At 36.1% G+C, this 22,856-nt stretch overlaps 1 protein-coding gene across 1 annotated transcript in view; it reads left to right on the top strand.

Moving 5' to 3' along the window:
• The window catches only part of LOC145685971 (uncharacterized), a 1,426,958-nt gene that overhangs the window by 1,279,602 nt on the left and 124,500 nt on the right, over window positions 1-22,856 (top strand). The window contains 1 exon segment of the mRNA XM_081758763.1: window positions 7,719-7,812. Coding sequence (XP_081614889.1) covers window positions 7,719-7,812 — 94 coding nt within the window.

Below are 22,856 nucleotides of genomic sequence, written 5' to 3'. Positions count from 1 at the left end.
GCTCATTCGTCTTCCCTCGTTGTTTCCTGGCACCGTACCTTGTAGCATGTCTCTCATGATGTAGTGAAGGGCGCCGGTCCTGGGGGTGCGAGGGGTCGGGCCCCCCAAAGTTGATGTGGGCCCCCTTATTGTATTTAAGAATATACAATATTTGGCATAATTTGAATGCAATTTGTCTTAAAATTCTCATATATGCCTTCTGCATCTGATTGGGCCCCCCAAATTTACAGAGAAATCGGCGCCCTTGGATCGGCGTTCCTTCTCAGCAAAGTCCAGCCAGTTTTTCTGTTCTTTCTAATTAATCTAAATATGTTTTTTTCCCTTATTATTTTTAACATTTCATTCATTTTCCGATACATGTAGGTAAGTCTCCCCATTCTTCTTCATACTCTTATTTCGAAAGCCTAATCATTTTTCTCGCTTTTGGAATGAAAATGAAATCTTTCAGTTTAACGCCCCTCGATTATACTTGTTAGGCTAAGCGAGACGTATGGTTAAGGAAAATGAATGATGATGATGGAGGAAACGGGAGTACCTTCAGAAACCCATGTTGTTCACATGGGTTAGTTGTCATGATATTCACTATAAACTTACTTGGCCGGGATCGAAACAAGGACCCACGCTCAAGAGGTAACGCTTTATGACTGAGCCACCGTGGCCCCTGTTTTTGCTTTTGCGTAATATCCACGTTTCTGCTCCATAGTACAATACTTCATCCGAGACTTTTATGATTCTTTTATTAAACATCGTACCTCCTAAATGTTTCTTTCTCCATTTCTATCCTTCGCTTTATTTCCGTGTCTAAAGCAGTGGTGCCCACCCCTCTCATGTCCATGACGCATCCCCCTCAATTGTCTATCCGTAGGTGTTCTTCCATGAAAAAAACTTTTCGATTAATTTTTACACCCCCTCAAACATATTTTTAACCTCCCCAAATATTTCAATGACGCAGTTTGCGTCATAGTCCCCCTTGTGGACACCCCTGTCTAAAGAAGAAATGAAAAGAAAGCAAGAAAACCTTATTTCATTATAAATAAATGGACTATTAGATCATCTCTTGTTATAATTTTGTCACTTTTTGTGGTTAATATTCTTGACTGTGCCACCACTCAAGAACTTTCGAATTACAATTTTCTTTCTTTATCGTATCTACTTTCATTTCTAACTTTGTATATTCCACTTAGCAAGAATCCGCACTGAGAAAAATAGGACTAGGATTTCCGTGTGGATACATCGTATTTACGCGGGTGGGCTCCTTAAGTAATGTAATTTCATGTATAAAAGTACAGCAGGTGGGAACACAATGCCAAGTCTGGAGTTCGGCGTCGAACTAGACTCGCTGTGATTGGATAATTTTATTCACATGATTGATTTGGTGTTAAAAACTATTACTCTCGTAATGTAGGGAGTCACAGATTTAAAAAGAACCAAGAAAGGACAGTCGTAGGAAGGTGGTAACAACATTATATACGTAAGTTACTACCGTAGGGATGGGTATGGCGTTAATTCTAGATTTGAAATGGTGGTCCCACAATACAAAATTTTTGCTGGACGGTGGTGTAGGTCGTACTACTGATGAAACATTACTTAATGTGGTGACGCGCGTAACCTGGTAAAAACAGCATTTACATGCCGACTGGATTATGCATTTTTCTCCGTGCGGTCATTGTAATGGTGCGGAGTTACAATTTCAGAAGATTTCGTCCTCTATTCCCTAGGGAGATAACTTCCAATAAACAGGGGTAAAAAGAGTAGTGCGAGAATACTGGTAACCCGAGTCGAGCCCGATCGGGGAAATGCCTCGAGGGAAATTTGGTAGCTACGGGAGACTTTTCCCCCGGGCCACCATGTGAAATCATTATGATGGTATGCGTGCCTTTTGTTGGACACTCCTGGTCCATATAACGTAAAAGTTTAACAGTAAGTAGTAAAATGTAAGTAAAATTACACCAACGCAAGTGTAGATAAAGAATTCCATTAATTTCTGACTTCAACAAATGTTATAAGGCATGCTTGACTTGATACATGCACACCAAACGAAACAATTTTATCACAGCGGATTCCACAAGAATTGCAAGAAAGGGCGGGAAAGATAGGGGTGTGGGGGGAAAATTACTCATACCACCCCTCACCTAATCGATAATTTGTATTTAGAATCAGTGTGTGTGTTAATGCAGGAAACAACATGGAAAACGCTATAATGAATAAAGTGAGCAGAATGCAGCACTATCAGTAACATGTGTTCAGGTACTAGTTGCTGTCCGTGTTAATACCCAGACCCTTTACATGCTCATGAGTAGAGAATGTTCTACATCAAATACGAAGTTTTTTTTTATTTTTTGCTCTTGGTGCTTTTTTTTTTAAATAAAAAAGAAATTACAATGGAACTTTCAAATGTCAACCAGTTATATGGAGAATGGAAGTGAAATTGTAACAAAGTACCATAGATATGTGGGTATAGTGAACAACAAAGTCTTCGTAGATTCAGTGAACAGCTTATTTGTTAATAATATAGAGCTCATTCGTGGCTAAGCGGCTTATTCTCAAAAAAACGAAAATAACGAAAATGGGACCAGGTGGCAATGATCACACATCACCTCACCTAATAACTATCTGTAACTCAAGGGATTCTTGTAGTTTAGTAATGAAGGAACAATTTTAATCTTAGAAAAAATGAAAATTCGTTGAAAGAAACTTTCAGATATTAAGCTTTTAATTTATTTTTTTTCGCGTTACATGTTTTTCCAACACTACGTTCCCCCTGTAGATGTCATAAGAAATGAGATCGTCATTTTAGCTTTTATTCTCTATATGCTGAAAGGGAATTGAGGCAACGGAAATGTATCCTTACAGAACCATGAACACGATATTCACAACAAACTCTCATACACTGGGATGTAATGCACGATTAAGGAATGCTGGTGTGTTGCAGTTTTGGGTAGAAGACATGGTGCGTTGCAAGCACTGTAGTCAACGCCTCTTGAATAATAGAGAGAACAGCTCTGGTGGCAAAACTTATAGGGCCTTACACAATCTTTTCATGTTAGCGCCATACTGAGGGTTTGACTAACGCATGGCTATCAAAAGTGTATTCAGAATCTCTGATTAGCACGTAGTAGTTCAGTAAGTTAGTTACATGTGACTAATTAATTTAAAGCAGATGGTAACCTGGTTTGGCCGTGATTTAGCCACAATAAACTTACAGTATGATAACACAAAGGCAATTAATTACCTGTCTGTTTTCCTTTCATTTCTTTTACTTCATCAGGTGAATTATTTATGAAGCGGCTATTGAGCCGAGCCCTCTACATTAGCAGAACGGTTTAACAGTAATGTTAAACACATACCATAAATACACCCCTCAGAAATCAATAAGTTAATTGGAATGCAATGTGATGTTAAACCACAAAGAAAACATTTCGAATTATATTTCATGTATTTTCATTTTTACTGATTACGCATGCGCAAGTCTAGATTTTCGTAGTTCTCACATTTATTTTTCTTATCCGATGTATTGGGGTTATATGAGTTAATCATGTCTAAATCAACTTATTAGAATTCCAAGCAGACTCCTAATACCAAAAATTACACCCTTCCTAGTACAAAACTAATACGACACTAACTAATTGCGTGACTAACGCTTGATTAATGAGTTCTCTCTGAATACCGCCCAGAATGTTTAACAAGTTACAATTCTATAATCATAATTTTATGACAGAATTATTTATTATGGATGATTTTCAATTAACAAAAATAATAGTACTTGGACTGGCAGATGATTCAGCACTCAACTACGGCCACAGCGTGTCAGTGATCTTGGTTGCCTAGTAACAACGTTAACGATTACTGCAGTGATTGCATTTGTTTCCGACGCATCTGTCAGACACCGGCTTTCTTTAACTGCACAATACATACAGACTCTTTCACCTGAGATGAGCACTGTATGACAATTTTTCACTTAATATTATAAGGTTATTATTTTACTTAAATTTTGTATTATAGTTCATGAAACTACAACACACAAAAATTAAACTACAATAAAGTTATCACAAGCGTAAATAAAAGAAATTGAATTTTATTTTGCCATATCATTCTAAAAGAAAACAAAACAGCGTGTCAACACGATTGCATTAGTTTCGCCTGGAACTTCAGAGATAGAGAGAGCTTTCTGTCGAGTTGAGTCCTTGATTCAAAAGGGGTAATCGCATCTTGTAACTGAGTTAACGCAACGACTTGTGTGTGGACTTGTGACTGGTCTCCAAAGTCGTTGTGTCTTATTCTTGTGCGTTAGGTTTTCTCTCCGTTTCTCCACACCGTCAGCGAAGTTTCGCCACGACAACAACAAAAGCAGAAAATAAAAGAAATAAGGAGAATAGAGAGAGAAATACGAAGAACAGGAGATGCACACGAACGCGCTCTCGTCTTCTTGGCGAACGTTACGTATACAAAATATTTGCTGCCTGAGAATATTGTTCCTGTGTCGACAACTTTAGCTCCCAAGATGGTTATTAAAATAGTGAGTTTCTCTTGTTCTTCTCCCCTTTTCTCTCTTTCTATGAACAGCCTCTCTCTCTCCAGGCAACACTAATCCAACTTTACTTTCTCTCTCGTTACACCACAAAACAATAACTTATTCTCTACAGAACCTGAATACAAAAACAACAGAACTAAAATTCATTGTTTGTTCCTTTACTCTTATTTTCCTTGAGAAGAGGTGTTTGTTTAGCATGGCTTAGTAGTAGAGTATATTTTCTATTTTCAACATTGCTTTTTATTTCTTTAATTTCTATTGCTACATTGTATGGGTTTTAGTAGAATTTAAGGTAAAATAAGGATAGTTCGGGCACAATTCAACAAACTTCCATCAAATAACCAATATTGCAACAATATTGTTAAACACAGTGTGTAGTGGAGTATCTTGTGAGACAAGTTGGCCATCTGCTCTGACAAATGTTTGAACAGTGATAGAAAATATGTCGAAAAATATTTTAAGGTGTGTTCTTGTATGTAAAAGTAAATCTGGCTTGAACAAACCTGTTTTAGTGTTGTTGTTTTTTTAAAACGGCACTTACTTTCCGGACACACGTCGTGCCATATTATAGGGCTATTAATGAAATATTGATTTATGAAACATAAACAAAATTATTTGGAGCCGTTTTCGAGACGATCGCCACTTTCGATTTTTTACCTCTTCCGTAAACTACTCTTATTTTGGGAGTAGGAATAAAATTCGTAACCCTTCTTGCAGAAACCTTAAGTTTAAAGTTTGGTTTCGGTATGTTAATTGGTATAGTCTGGAAGCGAGTGTACTTTCATACGGACGGATTGATGGACGAACAGACGCACAGACTCAGTGGCGGATCTGGAAGGTGAAAACTGGGAGGGGAGGGCAGCCAGAATCCAGACTAGGTTAGGTACAGTACATCATGAATTTACTATAAACTTTCAGAAATACATAAATAATAGTTTAAATTATTTTTGTAACTCAAAAAACTGGAGGCTTAGGGTCGCAGCCACGGCCTACATCTGCCACTCCATATACTTTTAAAAATCAGTTTGTATACATGTAAAGGCTATGAAAGGTGGAAATCCATTGAATTATTGATTTTTTTTGGAAAAAAGAATTATCACACTTTTTTCTTTCCTATGGTCACTCGAAAGTAAAAAGCAATTTTAAACTGGGTGGTCCCATGCCAAAACGGACTAATTACGTTTTTGATGAAATTGAAATAGAGTGACATTTGTGTTGAGAACTGAAAAGTTCTTCACTCGCCATTGAATCCACTCATCACAACAACTTATTCCATTCCTTAGCAAACTAAAATAGCTACAAACTACATTCTAGCCTGGTAAAACTCTCAGTTCACAAAATGTCATTCTATCTCAATTTCATCAAAAATATAGTTAGTTCGTTTTGGCATGGGGCCACAGACCCGGGTTCGATTCCCGGCGGGAGCTCATGTGGTTCGGATTCCACGTTAATTAGTAAGTCCACGCCTCATATAGCCTCGCTGCTGAAAGGGACGTTAAACTCAAAATCAACTCAACTCAGCTCTCCTAAATATTAATTTTGAATTTATTATTTTTTTACTGCTAGACTCGCGTTGTAAAAGCACTGGAATGGGATTTATGAAATACCCTGTACGCAGATGGACATTTCTACTACACCTTTTTTCCCTTTCTTCTTCTTCTTCTTCCTTTTGTGGGTGAGAGGGTAAGTGAAAATTTCTCTGACCTTTCCTTTTGAACCAAAAAAAAAAAAAAAGAAAAAGAAAAAAAGAAAAGAAAAGAAAATCGTACGTAACAAGACTTTCACATTTCTTCCACACAAAATATTCATCGTTTCCTCTTTCCCCTCACCCTGTGATGTATGGTTAATGCCTCCATTGACGGCCAATGTGTTGGAATGATTCGCATTCATGTGAGAGTTATTCACGAATCTTTTCTTTCTTTTCCTCCCTTTCTACAGTTCTCTCTCTTCCCCTTTTTAGTCCCTCGCTCGTAAATGATAGTCTGAGATTTCATGAAACTGTACGACCCAGCTTGACGGAAATGATTATAGTGCATAATGAAATTTCAGATGTAACTCTATTTCTTAAAATATGATTTCTAGGAGTTCAGGTCTGTTTTTTGTTATTTAGACAGTGATAAGTAGTGCAAGCATTTCTTACATCGACAACCAAACGGTTAAATCTACTCATATTTCAATTGGTTATCCCACATTTTAAATAGGTATCTTGTTGGAACAAATGACAATGTTGTTAAGTGATGAGTCTGGTGCGTAGGATATCTGGTTCGATCCCAGCTTGTCTTGGTGGTAGACAACAACTTTGCGTATATGGGTTTTCTCCGGGTTCTCCCTTTTCCTTCCACTTCATTCCACAGTTTCGTTCTCGCCTTCCTTACCTCGGAACATAATCGTGGCACGTTGAACTAAAAGAAACTGATTATTGTTTATTTTTTTATGGAAAAAAATACAAGCCACATTCACTTCTGCTTTCAGTGTTTAAAAATATCGTTATACTGACGTTCTTTCTTCAATTGTTGCCGATATTTCATTGGCCGTTAGCTGGCACGCTGCTGAGTCATTTGAATCGCATTTGAACCTCTTCTCATTGATGTTAAAGTGAAATTAAATGCCTAAACTTAAGTGGTGCCATTTAAGATTAAGCTGGAGGCAGTGATAACTTCATAGGGTGACTTGGAGGGAAATTTTTCCACGGACCATATCCTATCGTGCTCAAAGTAGATTCTCAGTATTTTGGTTATATTACTTTCCACCTTTAATGTGTTAAAAATCTTCTCTGGGGAAAATTTTCTGAAATTATCACTGGCTGCAGGTATCAACGAATCAATTATTGAAGTGTCGTGAGGAATTGATTATTGAAATGTAGGATGTACAAAAAACTTCGCTACTGAATAATCAAATATATAAACTAGAACAAGGGATTTGAATTTGAATATTTGATTTTCAGTTTTAAGGGAAAGTGCAATTGCTTCTTTGGGTCAAGCCAGATGGTCATCTTAAGATTATTAACTTTGCATCCGAGAACGAAAACAAAGAACAATGATTAAATTCAATTTTTACCAGTGAAAGGTAGATTATACGGTGTATATTCAAATATGATATTTTGTTAATAAAGTACAATGCTAGACATTATTTGCTGGAAAAGAGTAATTTCATATCCTAATGATGTTTATATATATTTTGTCTGCAGACGGAGATTTGTTCCAGTGCCTTAACAGACGTGATCCATGCAGTCATCAACGGAACTGATGGATGTCTGTTCTGCTACGGACACGCGAAGTTGGGTAAGTTGTATTTACTCTGTTATTGGCTTTATTCAAAATAGGAGAGAGAAAAAAAGTGATGTGCAGATGCATCTTTTCTTTGAATAAACTACATTTTTTATTATGAGTTTTATGCTTGATAGTAACAGTTGCTTATTAATATGGCAGGAAATACGTGGTTCTAATATATATCACAGCAAGTTAACAATTTTCGATATTTAAGAAAAATCTATAAAGGCATAAATCTGATTGTTACCTGCATGAATGTTGCTAACTTGCAGAAAGCCAGGCTGAAGGATTTTCGAGAGAAAGCTTAGAGTGAAATATATTGGGCAACTAGCAAGTTTCCATGAGGTTAGTGGTTAGAGCGTTGGAACTCACGTCTATGTGGTTCCGTGTTTAATTCCCAGGCAGTGATCTCATTTTTTGGCGTCCATTTAAGTACATGAATAAAAGACGTGACAGCACTTGATACGCAAGTTAGAGATCGAGGGACACAATCAAGGTAATAAATGTTATTTACATGCATCATATTTATATATATCAAATAAACAGTCTAATCATTTACTTTTTTACGGCACGCACTGACGTTTAAGAGGAACAATGTTGCACTTGTTTTTGCTCTACATCGCAATTAATTAACTTGTCAAAGACGTCAAAGGAAGTCAAAGACTTGACTAAGTCCAAACACAATCATTGGTGGTTCAATATTATATATATATATATATATATATATATATATATATATATATATATATATATATATATACCTAAACTCCCCCCTCCGAAATTTTATTTACTGTTTTAAAGTAAATGAAATATCTAGCAGAATTTTCACATTTCCAGGAATAAAGTTAGTAAAGCCTCTCCCAAACAAAATCGTAAATACGCCACTGGTCATTGGCCATTTCGTAACGGGAACAAAGATCCTCGTCTCTGACTCTCCATCAAATATTCCGCTCAATCAATTATTGTGCCATTGAACATCCAGGTATCTTTAGCAATGATGTTAGTTTGAGATGTTTCTTTGTAATTTAACAACTGTACACATTTATCAGTGATAATTTGGAACTTTACTGAAAAATCTTACAGTGTACATTTGTAAAAAATACTATGCTGCTGTTCGTTGAAGTAATGACATGAGTATTGCTAAAATTTCAACTGTCATTCTTTCAAGAATATTAAACGAAACATTACTATAGACTCAATTTCTCGTGCATGCTTCCATACAAGCACATGAACGTACAGAAGACCAGAAATACAGAGAGACAGTGAAAGAAAACATTTCGAATATAATTTTTGTTTTGTGCATTTTCCCTTCTTTTGAGAAGCGTTTCCTTGATCGCCTCCGGTAATTGCTCCCAAAGGCGTAGTTCTTGCGAAGCCGAATTTGGCTGTTTAATTAGTAAGAAACGAACTCAGGAAAGTTAATGTTTGTAGGAAGTTTTAACCCCTCTTTAGTAACTGAGAGGTGGGCAGGGGAAAGGCAGAGAGAGAGAGAGAGAGAGAGAGAGAGAACGAGAGAGAGAGAGAGAGAGAAGGGAAGTCAGGTTTAAAATTAAACAAGTTTTTTTTCATTATTTAATTTCTTTTTCGTCGTTTTCGGAAGACATGTAAAAATAGCATTCAGTATTAACCGTTTTTTTCTTTACCCGGAGAGAATTTTGTTATTTAGTAGTTACTAATAGTAAGATGAATTTGGCTTTAAAAGTACATTTAAATTTATTTAAGAAAATTAAATGTTACAGTCTTGACTCGATGATATACAGTAAAATCTGCTAAAATTGGACATCTCTTGAAGTTGGTAACTTGCCTAACATGGCTTAGTTTGTTTATAATCCATCCCATTTTCTCATAACGTATGCATTTAATGTTGTCCCCGAGTCGAAACAGGAAATAAGGTTTTCTCAACTTGTCTAGTAAATTTTTGTAGAAGTCTCGTTTCTTTTTGTAAATTTATTGTAAATTAAAAAAAGTAGTAAGTGATGCAGTATAAGAGTTGCCCACGACACTCCAAAAATTTCTCGTGTTATCTCGAATTTGAAAATGTAGCTACTTCTCGTCTGGTTTTGGAACAAGACGAGGAATTCACAAAAGCTCTTCACTGACTTCTACCCTTAGCTAACTACATCCAGTTTCTACTTTGGATTCCAATCTCTGCGAGATCCACCTTAATATTGTCCTCCCATCTGCGCCTAGGTCTTCCTAATGGTCGTTTTCCGATTGGTTTTCCAGTCAAGACTTTGAAAGCGTTTCTACTTTCTTCCATTCTAGCTACATGACCCGCCCACCTAAGCCACCTAGACTTGACGACTCTAACAATGTTGGGTAAACCGTATAAACTATGTAGTTCCTCGTTATGAAGTTTCCGCGATTCACCATTCCCGTTTCTCTTGGGTCCGAATATTCGTCTCAGGATCTTGTTCTCAAATACTTTCAGTCTATGTTCTTCCCTTAGAGTAAGTGACAATATATATATACAGATTATCTTAATTCCTTACAAAAACCTTTTGAGAACACATTTTTACTCTTGTTACAGCAGCGCTATTTCAAATTTTGCTTGAGGGGGAGGAACAAGATTCTCCACCGACATATTAGTCTAACTTTTTTTTTTTTTTTTTTACTAGTAGGAGAAGGGTGGGTAAAGCGGCCACCCTTAGGAACTTTAATTGTTTTCAATCCTTCAGAAACATGTTAGCAAGTAAATAAAAGTTTTGTAATGTACTTCTGTCCTTAAGTTTTAAGATACATTTAAATGAACCTGTTTTGAAGAAGCTTTACGGAGTAATTATTGATAATTTCAAGTCATACAAAATGTCCACTTTACCCGACTTAGTCGCGCAAACTGGACACGCTTCTCCACAATGTCTGTTGCTTATGGGATATCATTTGCGGCGCCATAGCGCATCTTTATACCCAATAGTCATCTATTGCGAGTCCCCCTAACCTGAAAGACTGGCAGAAACTTATTTTAGTAGGTTACCTGTGGTCGTAAGAAAGTTAGCTTATACTGAATACAGAGAATTCAAATAGAAGCTACCAAAACCCTACCTTTCAAAATAGTAAAATGCATTTATTTGTTAACAGAACAAAATAGCTTAATAACTTCTGTATTATTTCGATTAAGAATATAGACCTAAGTCTATATGAGCGTACCTATCATTGCAAGTATATACCGTAATAGGTGAACTGCTGTTTCAATATTATAATATTAACCTTAATTTATTAAGCAATACTTGGATCAATTGGAAGCGTGGAGCAAAGTGGTGACATAAAGATTGCTAATTACATTTAAAAAAATATTCAAGATAAAAAATGGTTGTTAATATCAATTCTTACACAACTAAGGAGTCAATAAGTTGATCAGCAATCTTAATATTTTGTCAAGTTTAATGCATCCTGCTTGGTACCATGATATATATATATATATATATATATATATATATATATATATATATATATATATATATATATATATATATATATATATATATATAGGGTGTTAATGAACTATACCGACAAACTTTAAGAGGTGATTCCTTACATCAAAATAAGAGAAAATGTTCGTATGGACCTATGGCGAAAAGTGCATAGTTTCAGAGCTAGGGCTGTCCAAAATCGCGAAAAAGCCAAATTTCAAGAGGTCCTATTTCGAATTTGAAAAACTGTGGATGTTGGTTCTTATCATCGTAAAGGAAGTCATACATACGCAGTCCAAAACTGCGCATTTCATTAATGTTCAATGGGTGTACAGATTATTCCCTGCAGGTTGAAATTCCCAGACATGCCATCAACCGAATTTTGAGATATGCTCTGACTTTGAGATTGGTCCAAAGCAGGTAAACGATAAGCCCTGATAGCAGTGAACACGGAATCCTTTGGCGCGATGTCGGAAGTGTTAAAGATCGTCAGCAGCATGGTCTCTTGTACTCGGGAAAACGTATGCTGCGATGTTATCTTTCAGGCTTAAAAGTGAAGAAAACGTGAAATTAACCGTGACGAAATACATATCACTCGTTATTCCGAACACAAAAAAACATGGAGCTGCTTGTTCCTAACACTTTCACTTTCCCTCCGAAGAATTGGATGTTCATTGTTGTCAAGGTTTATCTTCTGCCTACTTTGGACCCTTCTTGAAATCAGAGTAAATTTGAAAACTCTATTGAAAACATATCTGAGAAGTACACCCTGTAGAGAATACCCCTACACCTATTGACAATTGAAAAAATATGCATTTTTCGCCATAAGTCGATATGAACTTTTTTTCTTATTTTGATGTGAGGAATCACCTCTTACAGTTTGTCGGTATAGTTCATTAACATCCTATATATATATATATAAATATATATATATATATATATATATATATATATATATATATATATATATATATATATATATATATATATATATATATATATATATATATATATATATATATATATATAATGTCTGTAGTTGGCTTAAGTCCAGAAGTAAAATAAGAAAAAATGAAAAGTCTTTAAGTTTTACGTCCCACGGATATGCCGGCTAGGCTAAAGGAGACGATGATGGTGAGAAATGAATGAAATAATGGAATGAAGAAAGTAGGAGAACTTCGAGTAAACCCACGCACACGGCGTTTGTCCGCCACAAAGTTCACTTGGCGCGAACTGAGATTGAACTCAGGACCCCAAGCACAAGAGGTGAACGCCCTACCACTGAATCACCGCGGTTCCTTACATAAGAGAGATATCACAGTGTGCATTACATAGACGTTACATGAAATCAGATTTTATTTCTCATTTTTGAAAGTTACCAAAAAAAAGAAAAAAGTAAAGAAAAGAAAGAAAGAAAGAAAAACTAAGCTGATCATACTTAAACCCACTTGTCTTCTCCAATGACGTATTTGATCAGATAGATAAGTAAGTTATATTTTCGTCGCAACATTCATCCGTTCCTGTGTTGCTTTAACGATACAAAAAGCGAGAATGTCACCTTCAATGTAGAGTTGTTAATGCATTCGTTCTTCGTTTTTATTGCTGTAATGTTCTTTGAAAGCGACGCTAGTCTCTACTGAGGATCTGCTTTTCTAATTTCCTGTTTTAGATGCTCCCTCTGTTGGAAACTTTTCAATCAACTTTAATGGTTTTCTTAGAATCTGAACAACAAACCAATACAGAAATGGTTTTATTTTGCTTTTATCTCCTGTATCCTATGTTTCTCTGCATGTCAAAGCTGCTGTGTTGGTTGCATAGATGCTCGGCGTTCAGGGAACGGGCAAAGCAAATCGAAAATGAATATCTAACCTGTAAGAAACAACGTATTACAAAAATTAAATGCATTACAGATCCGGCAATTTCATTCATTGAGGACGGTCATCAGTCATCATGTCATGGCGGTCGCATTTTTTTAAATAGAAAGAAATGGTTTATGGCCTATACATGCATATACCATTGTGGCATTTGCTTCTTGAGACTTGCAAACTTTTCTTCCAATTTTGCTTGTTGAAAAATAGTTTACGTATTTTTTTTTTTTTTTAAAGAACCGTATCCACTACAAACTAATCGAGTGAAAGCTAAATAGAAGATTTTATCATGAGTATGCAATTGATAAAATCGTATTGAAATAAGACACTCTGATATTACTTTATATGAACTGTTTAACACATTAGATCAGCCTCTCCCAACCTGGGGTCCGCGAACTCCGAGACGATCTCAGGTGGTCCGCAAGCCGATCTGAGAAGGGCGCATATAATGGTGAGAAATGCACCATTTTAAGTTAAATGATCAGATTAATAATAATAAGTCAATTTCCGTGAGAAGTGATGTTCGACCTACAAGAAGTTACCTATAGTCCAACGGCATTTTTTTTTTCTGACAGAGCCAAACAGCGTGTAGAGCCCGATGTACATGTTTGTAAAAATATCTTCAAACGAAAATCTTCTTCGACACAATAGGTGGCTCGAAAAGGAAAGAGGGAATGGGAAATTCTTGCTCGGCATTCTTTCATTTGTCAAAAATCCTTGACGAAGGTATTTTCTGTGGTTCATTTGTTTTGTTTACGTACTGAATTTATTAGTTAAGGTGTCCTGTTCCAGGTTTGAAACCCAGGACCACCCACTTGCGATACCACTGTAACATAATTATGCCACTGCAAAGAAAAACAAAAACACTCACACCCACACCCATATATATATAATATACTAATATGGGGAAGAAATATAAATACTAACCGTATACATTGCAAGGGGTCCTTCACATGTATTGTAGACTTTCAAGGGGGCCGTAGTATTGAAAAAAAATTGTAAAGGCTGCATTAGATGAACCTATATGTCACCACGGAAAATAATTGAACGTTTTTTGTCCGACTCATTCTTGCCCGAACATTTCATCTCAAAAGAAACCTATAAGAATAGAGGAATTTTCTACTTTTTACGTGCTCTTTGGGATGCAATTTCTTTAATTCTTGCAAGGGTTTGAAATATTCTTAGTACTTTCTGATTTAAGAGAAGAAAGTCAAAAACAACTTGTTCCATCTAACGTGAAGACTTGGAATAGTTTCGAAACAAAGCATAATATGAAAAATTTTCAGAAATATTTTCGAAGTATGCTTGCATTTTCGTATATCCTCTTATTTTGTGAGCTCCTGACGTGGGTGCAGTCGTATCAAGTTGGTTTCCAAATTTTCCTTTTTTTCAAATATATGAAGCTGCATCCTTAGATAAAACACCCTATTTTTAATAGTTAGAGAGAAATGCCGAATTTTTATAATTGCATTCGTCTTCTAAATAAACATTTGTATATGCTGCGTCCACATTTTCATTGCATTTTAACGTCGTCTCTTTTTTTTAAAGGGAGGGATGAGGGGAAGTTATTTGCACGAGGAGAATTTAAGAGATATATTATCTAAAGATTCAACAGTTATTTTACTAGTTTAGAAATCACACTCGAAACCCATTTTCGTGACACGAGGTATTCTTCATCCGTTCAATTTGAGTTCAAACATACACAGAGTTGAGGAAAGATCAAATAATTATGTTTTCCACTGTTTTGTCCATCAGCATGATGCCGGGAGGGGGGCGAACTGGTCAACGGCCCCGGGCGCCGAAGTAAGGGGGCGCAAAATTCGGGAGGAGAAAGGAAGAAAGAGAGGAAAAATTATTTGGAATATATGTATGGGGGCGCCGTCGTATACTCTCGCCCCGGGCGCTGATTTTCCATAGCACAGCACTGTCACCCATGTTTTATTTGATATTCAAAAAATGAAATCTTTAAGTTTTACGTCCCACGATTATGCCGGTTAGGCTAAAGGAGACGGTGATGATGAGAGATGAGTAAAATGTTGGAATGAGGAAAGTGTGAGAGAACCCCGAGAAAACCCACGAGCACGGTGTTTGTCCACCACAAAGTCCACACGGCGCGAGCTGGGATCGAACCAGGGACCCCAAGCACCGGATGTGAACGCTCTACCACTGAGCCACCGCGCCCCCTATTTGATATTCAGTTTATATTCATTAATTGAAAATGCAGTAAACACCGGATTATCTGCGTCAGATTATCCGATTTGTGGGTTATCCGCAGTATTCCCTCGTTTTTGCGACCACACATCAGTATCTGACAAAATGTTCAAAAGGCCTCGGTTACAAATAAAGAACAGGTGTTTAATACTAAAAGACAAAAAAAAAAAAAAAAAAAAAAGAAAGAAAAGAAAAAGAAAAAAAGAAAAGAAAAGAAAAAACTGTTGACAGAATTTTTGTAAAAAAAGTAAATTAATAAACTTGTAAATACATGAGACTATATAGTTTATTAGGTCGTCATTGTATGTGTAGCTCACTACCATAAATAAGAATTGTCCAAACTCATTCTTGTCTTGAGTTCTGTTCTTTATGAGCTATTTTGCGGATTATCCGCGGAATTCGCTTATTCGCGATTGCCACGCCATCCTATTCCGCGAATGATCGGAAGTTTACTTTAAACAGAAAAAAAAACTGTAATTGATTTTGTCGTCGGGGCTGTACAAATAAATTTAAGAATTTATAACATTAGGGCCTAACCTTTAAGAGGGTCGAACATCAGCGTAAATTTCAGTATAACTTTAAAAGTGGAGAGGTGTCCAAGTACGTGTACTTCACTGTGAGATATTCAAGTAAAGATTTTCAGATCCTGAGAACGCAATCAAACTTTGGAAGAGTCCGTGCCCCTCGACTTCCATATGCTATTTAGTCCATTAATTTAAATGGGGAATCATTGTTTCTTTCTCGTGAAATAATTTGAATATGATTATTAAATATTAACATTATTAATTGCAGAGTTTAATTTTCACAACTCTAGGCCCATTTAAATAGTCGCTGATTTAAATAAAAGAAACAGTAAAATTAAACAATAAATTACAGTTTATTTCAGAAAAAGAGAATAATACCTTTTTCCACGTAAATCAAAGGTCAAATAAAGAAAGAAAGATAACACCCGTACTGAATACCGTTAAGGATATTTCAATAAGTTTTCTCTGAGCCAAACGCTCACTCAGAAATTTTTGTTGAGAGAAGTTCAAAGTTTTTTGGAGAGAGGGTCCAATACATCTATATTATTCAACCTGTGTATAGTGTAGTATTGGACTTGTGTTAGTCTGCACAATAAGTAATGGTTATTAAGACAATAATTAATAGTTAATTATTGCCACCTATGTTCTCAGAAAAATTATAGAACTAGATCAGTAGTTCTCAAACTTCTTGTTAGTGCGACCCACATTAAATATTAAAAAGTATTTTGTGGCCCACCTATTTTTCTTCAAACACACATTGACACTCTACGTAATGGTGGTGTATTTTAAAACAGTCAAGTGTTAAAATATAACTCATATATCTAATTCCAGTTCGTTCAATAACAGTCCATATGAGTGATTGAAATGAAATTTATCTCGGGGTGTACAAAGTGGAGCTCGATGCTTACATCTTAATAAAGCAAAATTTCGTTGGTTGCTTTCATATCTATCGTAAATATCTCACTTTCAAGTTAAATTGTAATGCAAATTTATGAATATAGTGGTCCTGTCGGTACAAGAACGCCAGTCGGTGAGGATCGAGCAAGTGTAATGTAAATTTCTTTCTCAATAAGTGTATTTGTTACATTGAATTGAAATTGTACGCATGCGCAAAGAGGGTTAAAGTGTTTCCATAGAAAGGTAACACAGAACTAACACTAGTTCCAACGCAATGCCCTACCCCATGACTCACCCATTCTCTTTCCATCCTAACCCAGCATCTCTACTGACTGTACAACAAAAGAGGGCTCTGAGTAACCACTTACTCTTCACTTCATTAACAGACACTTCCAATTTTCATTTTCTGAATAATACTTCACAACATATGTTTCTGCATCAAAATAAAATCTTGATAATTAAGAAGAGAAACTTCTCTCGATCCATCAAAAAACGGGCCGGGACCTACCAATGGGTCGCGACCCACACTTCGAGAAACACAGAACTAGATTATTATTTTTTTATATAAGAAAAGAAAATAATACAGATGAAGTGTAAAATCAAATCTTTAGGGTACATCAATCTGTTAAATTACTGTATAGCAAGTGTTGTGCAAGTTGACAGAACTTAGTCGAATGTCGAAGTTTGTGGGGGAGGATCCGGATCCGGTGGCGGACGCCCCCTGCTGTGTGAGTTATCGTTTGAACCACAAAGAGAACAAACATCCCTGTCCTGGTACTAATTAAACTAGATTTTCTTATACATAGTTGAATTTTGAGGTCCGTGTTTCCATAGCTTGTTACATACAGAACAAAAGTATACAACTGGTGAACGGAGATGTTTCCTTTGTAAAATATTTTGTTTTCTTTTTTTCTTTTTTTAATGAAAAAAGAAAAGAGTAATCTCTGGAGAAAAGAGTGTACAAGAAAAAAAGAGAGCTTTCTGAAACGTTTGAAGCGCTACTCAATGTATTATTTAAATAAATATATTTTGCATGAAATAAGTGATGCTTCATTTTCTCTTCTTTGCTCTGTTGCTTCATCCTGTTGCTTCTTTACATCATTTATTGCATCCAGAAAACAATTTTTCTTCTCTTGTCTTATCCATATTGTTTTGAAATATTTTTTGTAATGCTATTTTTTAAACTCTTTTTATGTTTTATTCTGGCTGCTCCGTGCGTTTCCTATTTTTCTTTTCTGTTATTCCTCCTATATATTAGTTTTTTTTCTTTTGACTATTATGCAAATTTCTTAACGCAGCGCCTTCGCAGTGACTCAGGCTACCTCATAAATATTTACTTTGTTATTTACGGTCACAATGTTGCCATATTGCCTGGCTAAATTGTAGAATACAGTCCTTTTGTTATTTGTATATACCGAGTTTATGCTTTCTGTGAAGAGTGTAGATCAAATTTCTTCAACGAAGAAATTCAACAGTTTCGACAAACTACCCAAACTCTGAAACCTCGTTAAAGTTTGTAAAAGTACGTTTGGTCTTTTAAAAAAAAAAAAAAAAAAAAAAAAAAAAAAAAAAAAAACATGAAGTAAAATTTAAAGGGAAGAAAATATTTAAATTCATAACAAAGCATATAGGTTTTTAAATAATTGAGATTTTTATTGGCCTTTTTTCCGTGTTTTGTTTCACTTTAAATCCAATATTTACGCTTGGAATCAAGGCGGATTTATCTCTGGACCGTTCGTATAATTAATTAAAGCTTTTAGTTTTAAAATGTGATATTATGGCTGATTTTTTTAAACTGAAAAGAAAATTTAAAGTTTCATAAGAATACACTCAAAAATATTGAATTTGATTTTTTTTTTTGGGGGGGGTTACTTCTTTATGCAGTATCCAAGTTAATGAAGGAGGGACCTACTATTAAAATGGTCTCTGAACCACGACTAGAGTAAAAATCCGGTTTAGTTGGCGGGTTCTAACTGCAAAGACCATGATCTAGTGGGGCCCACGAGACAAGTCTCTTTTTCAAATTCAAGACATCACGAGAAATTTTACGAGTCCTGTGGGCAACGTTACTTCACCCAAATCTTAGACCTCGAATATTGTTTTAGTGTTACACGATTTATACGAGGAATAATCAAATAATTAACCGCAAAGTGCATTAAAATATTTTTTCCTAGGTGTTTTGGGAGACGCAGTGGCTCAGTGGTCGAGTGCTTACCTCTGGTTTGTGGGATCTCTGTTTCGCTCCCTGGCCAAGTAAGTTTGTGGTGAACAACATCTTGTCTGTAGGTTTTCCTGGAGTACTCCCGTTCAGAGATGGAGTGGGTCAGTGGGTCAAGTTTTCTGAGTGAGTCAGTGGGTCGTGGGTCAACAGCATGTGACCCACCACCCACCGTGACCCACTGTGACCCACCACCCACCATGACCCACTGCGATCCACCACCCACCGTGACCCACTGCGACCTACCGACTCAGTATGATCTACCGACCCTATCTGCTCACTGCATTGTACAGAGTATCTTCTGATGACTGGTAAATTTGTCTTCGTTTTACTTTCAAGACCTTCATTTCCCTTTCTTTTCCATTTGTTTCTGTCTACTTATCTGAGGTGAGTATATCTAACCAACTGAAAAAAGAACTTCGGAAACTTTTGGATATTGATATTTTTAATAGTAATAATAGCAGTAGGACTTACTACAACTTGGCTTTCGAGACCTGTGGGCTTTTAGAGCTAACTACTGGAAAAAATACATTTTTGAATCACTGTAATATATAAATTATTTATAAAAAATGAATGTAACTATGTGTACCTGATCATCACGGGCAAATTGCAAAGTCAAATTAAATTACTTTTGGTATATAGTTAGGCCTTAATCCAAATTGGGATGTTATATTGCTTTTATTATAATGCATAATATCCTAAGGAGGTAGTGAGGATCCGAATTTTTGCGAAAAAATATGAGTATCTAGCAAGCCGTTAAACTTACGGAGCTGAAATTCAGTGTATTAACTCTTTATTGAAAATAAACAGAATGTGTCCTAGCATTTTTAAAATTCTCCTTTATGTGGGGGGGGGGGGGACTTTCTATATATGGAAAATTGGTTGTGAGTTGGTTTGTAAAAATGATTGAAAACGATCGATGTTATTTCAGAAAAAAAATCAAAAACAAAAAATACAGTGCTTGGCTTCATATATTCATTGCTTTCTGCTATAATAATTGCTGAAGCTTATGTGTATCATATGGAGCGCTTACAGCACAGGGCAATCAACCCATAAAGTTGTGAGAAAAATAGGCATAAAATTTGTATTGTAAGGTTAATTACACGGGAATTTGAAGTTTGGATTGTACGCATAATTGTATGGAAAATTTTACACTTTTTTCCCCTTTACATTAGTCTACTTACTTTGATTTGGAACTTTGAAATTTCATGTTTCTTTTTTCCACTGAAAAGTACTGATAATTCAACAAGGAAATAATTATACTATGGTAATTTAATTGAAATTCATCGTAATTTGGCACATGGCAAACAGCAGTGTGGTAATTGAAGTTGAAGAAGGAGGGAAATTCCCATTTACCTCTGAATACTTTCCAGAAACCTCGTTCCCTTTCGCTTTCTAGACGAGGGAGGGAACTTGGTAGTGGTATCAAACCTTCATTTGTAATTACAAAAATTAAATTTATAAATAAGAAATCATCAGTTTATCAGGCTTTAATTGATAATTTATTCACAAGATTCTCTATCAAAGGCGTGGTAGATGAAGTTTCTGTTCTACATGGGTCGACATTGCCAATTGACATGGTCGATATGGAAAAGATGTTGTATGGTGATGGAGAGACGATACTTCTTGCTGAGTATTTCAAAACTGACCGAGAAAAATCGTTATCAGACTTAAGCCTAACAAGTAGATTGTAGATGAGAAGTTGCAGAAATCGGGTAGAAGTATTATCAATTTCCACGACAGAGTGCGAACGGGGATTTCCCCTTACGAATTTACAGATGACTGATATTAGAAATAGATTAAGTGCTCAAATATTGTCTAACTTGTTGCTCATCAATGTTAATGGCCCACCGCTAGACAAGCTCAAAGTAGACGAGCTAGTTATTTCTTGGCTGAAGGATGGACATCATTCCATTGCGGATGGTTTACCGCCAAAAAGTTACCAACAGGAAATAAATCCGATTTCAGATTTGTTTTAAGGTGGAAAATTACGAGTTCCGGAAAATGTATACTTGTATTACTAATGGCTTATTTATGTTATTCAATTTTGTACCTACTTTTTAGTAACTCTCTTCTCTGTTTTAGGTAAAGTACTTTTGAATAAGTGTTCATAATAATTGCAATTATGCATATTTGTAACTTAAATTTAACGTGGTGTTTTAGTGATTACACAAATTACAATTAAGAGCATACTTTATGGAGGTGCTCTCACATAGGGTACCCGAGCACCTTTATACCCTATGAACAACTGATTTTTCAGTCTTTTGTGAGAAAAATACTGTGAACTGAGAAACCATAACCTTTTCCATATTGTACAGGGATATTTTCCTGCGAATAGAAGTTTCTTGTGGAATGCGTTCAGAAATTAACACTTGCAAGAATACTCTTTTAGTACAAGTATATTTTAGGCACACACTAATTTCCCCCACCTGGAACTTTTTCAATTTCCTCACTGACAAACACTTTACCATTTTATATCGTAAAGGTCAGATCCACTGTTATTGTAACAGAGTGGTGCTTGAGCGATTGACTAGAAATTCAAACTCCGATTAGTGACAATTTCACAGTCTTGTTTTATTACAAGTGTAAACTCTTTAGTCAGTTCAGAAGAGGCCGTGGATCGTGTTCAGAGTTAATGACGATGGATTTTGGTGAGTCAGACTAGGTCAAAGTGGATGAGAGTGGTTCATGGTGGGTGGTGGGTCAGAGTGGGTCACCGTGGGTGGTGGGTCATGGTGGGTCACAGTGGGTCATGGTGGGTCAATGGGTCGTGGGTCAAGTTTTCATTGACCCACGCCAACTCTGCTCCCGTTTCCTTCTACATGATCATAGCTACGATGTTCTGGTTTGTCAAGCAAATATTGCTGTTGGAGTACATGGAGCACAGTTCCATCACCACTTCAAACGTGTACTATGAGTCGTTAGGGTAACTCAGACTAGCCATCCAGAACTTGCATCGGAACGTGCTGATTTTTGGTATTACGTTTGTTCACGATCTAATGCTCGCCCGGCCAACCCTAGAGGCTTCCAAGCATCTCCGCAGCAGTGTTGATGGGATATTTTTGACCATTGTCCATATAAGCCGAATTTGGCGCTGTGCGACTACCATCTTTTGAGGCATATGAAACCATCGCACCGTTTCGTAGGGATGCGCACGAGACGAGTAGAGACAGGATTTTCCTGACAAAATTCGAGTCGAGACATGGCTCTTCCAATAGAAAAATATACTATACATTTTTCGAGTCGAGACATCACTTTTACTGCACATTTTCGAGACGAGACAGCCATAAATCTTGTCTCGTGCGCATCCCTACCGTTTCGACGATGACAATGAGCTTGAAAATACATTTAAAGGATGACTTCATTCTCTGGTGGCAGATTTTTTTTTTCGGAAAGAATTCCGAACCTGTAAGACGTTATAACATTTGCTTCAATTTTAATGTCAATTATATCGAAAATTAGTTAAATATTTGTTGAATTTTCAAATGTCAGTTTTGTATCTGCATATTTGAATGTCACTGATTACCAAACGGAGTGTTTTCTTTAAATTACCCTCGTGTATACAATTTACGTAATATGAAGGCATCTTTGTCTGTAGCCAAAACAGTGCGAGTTCTAAATGAGCCTGACCATGTTCATTCTGTGAGCCTATCTTGTTTTGTGATACAAAGAAAGATAAAATCTAAAATATTTGTTCTGCATATTTAGTGGCCTCTTTATAACTAAAATTACAATTAAAAGTAACTGCAATTTGTTTTTCTGTGACGTTGTTTTGTTTCATCTGACCTTCAGTTGAGTCTATACATCACAGTAACATCCACATAACTAATCATCACGGAACTCTATGTACCGGACTGGAATGAGAAGTGTTGAAAAACATATTCTCATAAGATGATCCTTGGTACCTCATCATTTTGTTGTGCTCTTT

The sequence above is a fragment of the Thermobia domestica genome, chromosome 5 (assembly GCF_964235325.1).
Source record: "Thermobia domestica chromosome 5, izTheDome1.hap1.1, whole genome shotgun sequence".
Taxonomy (NCBI): Eukaryota; Metazoa; Arthropoda; class Insecta; order Zygentoma; family Lepismatidae; genus Thermobia; species Thermobia domestica.
The sequence above is the reverse complement of the archived record's forward strand: the minus strand, read 5'-3'. Positions and strand labels throughout refer to the sequence as shown.